Source organism: Gossypium arboreum, chromosome 11, assembly GCF_025698485.1.
Source record: "Gossypium arboreum isolate Shixiya-1 chromosome 11, ASM2569848v2, whole genome shotgun sequence".
NCBI lineage: Eukaryota > Viridiplantae > Streptophyta > Magnoliopsida > Malvales > Malvaceae > Gossypium > Gossypium arboreum.
This window is the reverse complement of record NC_069080.1, coordinates 109,412,094-109,417,487: the sequence shown is the minus strand read 5'-3', so window position 1 is coordinate 109,417,487 and position 5,394 is coordinate 109,412,094. Positions and strand designations below refer to the sequence as shown.

At 35.6% G+C, this 5,394-nt stretch overlaps 1 protein-coding gene across 3 annotated transcripts; it reads left to right on the top strand.

Annotated features, from left to right (window-relative positions):
• The first annotated feature begins 710 nt into the window (after positions 1-710).
• LOC108470622 (U11/U12 small nuclear ribonucleoprotein 65 kDa protein) lies at positions 711-5,394 on the top strand. Of its 3 annotated transcripts, none has more exons than XM_017771983.2 (12): positions 711-810; positions 1,151-1,394; positions 1,520-1,591; positions 1,878-2,114; positions 2,378-2,459; positions 2,578-2,760; positions 2,867-3,037; positions 3,118-3,300; positions 3,460-3,547; positions 3,755-3,813; positions 4,010-4,075; positions 4,736-5,394. In XM_017771983.2, the coding sequence occupies exons 2-12, from the start codon at positions 1,180-1,182 to the stop codon at positions 4,817-4,819; spliced, it is 1,440 nt and encodes a 479-aa protein (XP_017627472.1). In that variant the 5' UTR covers positions 711-810; positions 1,151-1,179; the 3' UTR covers positions 4,820-5,394. The 3 variants fall into 3 exon arrangements, with proteins under 3 accessions (XP_017627472.1, XP_017627473.1, XP_017627474.1); XM_017771984.2 differs by having other exon boundaries at positions 771-918; XM_017771985.2 differs by lacking the exon at positions 711-810 and adding an exon at positions 828-1,064.

Here is a 5,394-nt window from a genome sequence, read left to right as displayed (position 1 = left end):
AAATGTTTTAAAATATCCCTAAATTTTCAATTATTAATTTCAATATAACTCTAATTTCATCGTTAAAATAAATATTGAAAATGGTTAACTACACCTAAGGTCACTAAACTATTCGTAATTTTATGTTTTGATCACTCAACTTTAAAAAGTTATAAAATGATTATTGAATTATTTAAAATTTTTTGTTTGAGTCATTGAGTTTTTCTAAAGCCCAGCTAGTGAGCTTCAAGTAACGATTTGGTGATTGGTACTATGGATCAGTATCCATTAACAAGTAGAAGAACATACCTTAGATCAAAATCAATCTGGCGGTCTATGTTAGAGATCGGAGAAGAAATTTGTTTGGATTTTGCTTCACAAATCCGTGATGTTCAAAGTTGTTTCATGAAAAACTAAACCGTTAAAAAGAAAGAGAAAAAAAACTTTTGATTGATGCAAGCAATGTAAACGAAGAAGGTCATATAACAATGATTTTAATAGTTCAGTAACTTATTAAATGACCGAAACGTAAACCCACTAATAGTTTAGAAAACTTGATATGGTTTTATAAAATCAAGATTTATAAAATGGTGTTCATCAACTGAAAACAAAGCCCAGACATTATTAGAACCAGAAAGAAAAGCCCAGACATCACTAACAAACCAGAAAATTTGGGTCTCAAAAGCCCATTATAAAACCCCAAAGCCCCCATATATCATTATATTAGATCCATCCTCATAAACCCATCAATTCTTCTTTTAGAACCCTCCCTGGAGACGAAATTTTTTCAGAAAAAGAACAAGCAAGCAAATTAATACCCAAAACTCAAAGGTGCAATTTTTATTTTACCTTATAATGGGAAATATATATACGGAAACAAAGAAATCACATTTGGGTTTCTGAAAAGTTCTCTTTTTTTTTTCTGACAAAAATTTGATTGTAAGAACTGTATTTCTTGTTAATTTTGTATGGTTTTATGTTTCCATGCTGGCAGTGTTTTGTTGTTGTTGTTATTTTTCATTTCTAAGTTTGGAGTCCTTTTACTATATTATGGATTTTGGTCAAAATTCAATTCAAGAAATTAGGTGTGTTAATTTCTTTTAGTCCTCTACATTTCAATGGCTTTGTTTTCTGATAAGGTGTAATCTTTGGATTTTATTATTATTTTTAGGAAACGAAATAAGGTACTGTGATGCTTTAATGGCTGCTATTCTATCGTCACAGCCTTTTAGCAGTCCTCAAATACAGCAATTTGGATATCAAGGTGTTGAAGGAGCAACGTCAAACCCTCTAGGAGCGGATTCTGTGGCTACCCTTTGGATTCGGCATCTTCCCGAGGCCATTCCTCCCGAAACCCTCTTGCGGCTTTTCTCTCACTACGGCGCGTCATCTGTTCGACCTTGCTCTAGTGGAAAGTAAATGAATTTTAAACTTTTGATGGTTCCTTTATAAATTTTATTCAATTTGAAATTAGTTTCCAAGGCCTTGTATATCTTTGTTTTTATTATGCATAATCATTTTTCCTTATTTGGTTAAATAGGTTGAGAAACTGTGCATTTTTGGATTTCAAAAATGAAGCATTGGCTTCTCAAGCGCATCGTCAATTAAATGGGTAAATATCTTGCTTTTGTTTGTTCTCCCATGTTAGGCACTTGGTTTATCAAACATTTGAGTTATCTCTCACTGGCATTAGATGGGAACCCCTGTATTATAGTTATATTTCATGATTTGTGTATTAAATATGTTTTTATTTGTTGATATCGATACAACATCAGAAACCAGTATCTGACTATTATAGTTATATTTCATGATTTGTGTATTAATTATGTTTTTATTTGTTGATATCCATACAACATCAGAAACCAGTATCTGACTATCCTATTTATTTGGTGTCCCAGCCTGAGGTTTCTTGGTAAAGTCTTGTTAGTGGAGAGAGCTAGCAAGCCAGCTGAACATAATAAACCTCAACAAACTGGAGTTCAGCTTGGAAAGGATTTTTCACAATCTGCATCTTTGCTGAAAGATGCCAACTCGACCAGAGACCCGAATCTAGGTTCAAGATCGGGATCAATACCTGCTAGTGAACCAATTGCTCCTAGACTTGGTGTAGACTATCCATTTCCTCCTCACCTTGAGTGAGTCTTTCTTCCTATCCTTTTAAGTTTCCTTCTACTCTTTATCAGCAGATGCTTGAAATATAAAGGTCCTAATATAATGTCAAGTATTATGCACACACCGTATTCAGTTATTGGCATAAAGTTGGGTTTTTTTTTTGCCACCAGTGGATAAGGATTTATTCAATAATGATTTTATAGTTTGAATAGAGTACCCTGCTTTCTTTCTAAGTGCAATGAACATGTCAGATATGAACAAAAGCTTATGCATATTTGTGGTGCAGATATGCTTACCCTCCACCAGATGGAAATATTTTGACTAATATTGTCAATGCACTTATTGCTGTTCCCCGCTTCTATACTCAGGTTTTTCTTTGTTTCACTTTATTGTAAACCTACTTAAATATATCATAATCTTTCCTTTTAGGTTCTTGTAAGCATAGTTGGAGATATGTCCCTTACCAACACAGTATCTCAATTTCAGGTGTTGCACCTAATGAATAAAATGAATATTCCAGCTCCATTTCGTATGGCTTTGCCCACACCACCTCTGCCACCCCCAGTACCTGCACCACAACAACCACCCCCACCTCCTGCTTCCACACTTGCTCAGCCTCATTTGGAAGATGCATCTTCTAGTGAATCTGAAATGGAGTCTTCGGATGAGGCAAGATACTGCTGCTAAAATAAAATGCTGAAAATCAATAACATAGATCTAACCATATTTATGAATTCCGTAGTTGTTGATTGTTTGTTGACTAACATGTTTGTAGGAGGTCAATGACAAAGGTGTGCCAAAATCTGCAAGGAAGCGTGCAAGGCGAGAAGTTATTGTAGGCCCTGCAATTGATAAAAGTGTAGCTCATGAAGCTGTTGGAGTGAAACCTGCCACCTTGATCCCAAAAGAAATCCCATTGATTAAAAAGAAGAACCCTTTACTACAGGTCATACTATTATCTAATGGGACTATTTTAGGGTAAGCTTTACTCTCTGAAGTTTGACGGTCTTCTCGGTGTTTTCACAGATCAAAATTGCCCCCAAACACATTCCATATGAGCAGAAAGATGATGGTGCTGATGATGACCATAAACAGATTTTAGAGGAACCGAATGAGGAGGGCTTAGGTGCTAAACAATTTGCTTCTGCTGACGAGTTGGAAAAGGGAAAATTGCCTCCAGAAGAAATCTTATCACTTCCAATGTTTAAGGTATTGGATCTTTATCTCAGCAGATGCTTTTAGATTGTAGATTAAATCAAATATGCAATGAACCTAGTTTCCTTTTACTCATCTCTTGAAGTATGAAACCTTTTCGTATATGTGCATCTGAGAAAACATAAACTGAACTGGGACTCTTGGTTTGTGCAGAACTATACAGCTGGTAATCCTGCTTCTGTGTTGTATATAAAGAACTTGGCAAAGGATGTTGTTCCTGAAGATTTCTACTTCATATTTGGTGAGACTAAGTGGATTTATTACACAAATAGTAACCTTGAGCACTCAATGCCCATGATAAAATGGGAAAAGAAGATAATAGTTAACTTTATAACTTTTCCAGTTAAAACTGCTCTTTTTAAGTACTTGGAGTTTAAAGCCTCTTTACTTTGTTCCTTGTTGGTATTAGCAAAATGATTTTGGCTGATTAAATGTTGTTGTAATGTAGGATCATTATTTGGAAGCATTGATGCTGCTGCATCCGGTCTTAACGTGAAGCTAATGCAGGTTACCTTACTTCTGGATTGTTCTCTGTAGCATTATTTCTAATGTGCACTGGCTTATTTAAATTTCTTCTCCCAACTTTATTGCCGAACTTTTTGTTGATAAAATATCTTGCCGTTCAGAGTGTTTCACTTGCATGCGAATAAAAAGATGCTGTGATTACCTAATTGTGAAGCTGAAAGTGATCTTTTGATTTCAGGAGGGAAGGATGAGGGGTCAAGCGTTTGTGACATTTCCATCAGTTGAACTTGCCCATCATGCTTTGGTATGTTTATCTTGGGTTTTTTGTTTTCCTGTTACAAGGAAGTTTGTCCACTTTGTTTATCTTGTAATAGTAGACGCATAGCCTGCTCAGCAGTATCAGTTGTCCTCAATGTTTAAAAGAACAGACTGAAGTTGAAACCAGTGTGAACAAAATTAGATACTTATCAGACCAGCTAGAAATAACTTGGTAGTAAACAATAACATAAAAAAGTGAGGCAGGATGAATTAACTCTCTTCTTTAGAAGTTATCATCTCAACATTATGTTTCTTTTGCCTAACCTGCTGACCTGGTCCCCTTTCACAGTAAATCTTTTTCTTGTGACAAAGTTAGTAAAGTTAAACACATCTTTGAAGCTCAGAAAAACGTTCTTGAGACTCTCCTGTTTGTATTTCTACTATACAATAATTATTAACTTGTAAAATTTGTGCAAATCACAAACCTTCATTAGCAAGTGTTTAGTCTTATTAGCAAGCGACTTTAACCATCTTCTAAGAGGTAATTCTTAGTACACAAGCTATGCATGTTTAGTTCTTAATTTCTCACGGGAGTAGTTACTCCCAGTGATTACTGCTTTATTTTAGGTCTATCAATTCTTTGTTATCTTCGGTAGCAGTGATGGACTTCTCATGTAGTATTCAATTGGATTCTCCTTCCTTGCAGAACCTCGTAAATGGATATGTGTTCAAAGGCAAACCAATAATTGTCCAGTTTGGCCGGAATCCTGCTGCAGCAAAAACAAATTAAATTGATATGAGGCGGTAGGAGCAAGCCTCCATATATTGTTGATTAGACCTTATTAAGTCAGGCGGTCTTACCTTCATAATGTTATAATCCCAAGGATGCACCAGGCGATGTGTGATAGGGTTTGTGAAATGATATATCTTGCAACTTAAATTTTCATGTAGCAAAGCAGAGCAGGATATTGCAACTTGGCTTCCTTGAAAGGCCCACTCCAAAAGTCATGATTTGTACCTTCATTGGTGAAAGGAGAGCAAAGCAGAGCAGGGTCTTGCAACTTGCCGATACTGAATTTAAAGGTGCAGAGTCTCTGGGGTAAACCTTTATTGTTCCAGAGCTCTAATGTGAAGCCGTTGCATTGCCCTGAGTTTTTCTTGGTCGATCATAAAGTGGGTACAAGCATGCTGTGCTGAAGTAGAACTTATTTTTAGGCTTGGTAGTCCTGATTGTGATTTGGAATTTGGATCAAATAAATTAGATACAGAGTAGGAAAGCTTACACTTATTTGGAGCCTTTCGATACTTCAGGTTGTAATATTTTTATTATTATAATCAATGGTTTCAAACTCTCCTTTTTCATCA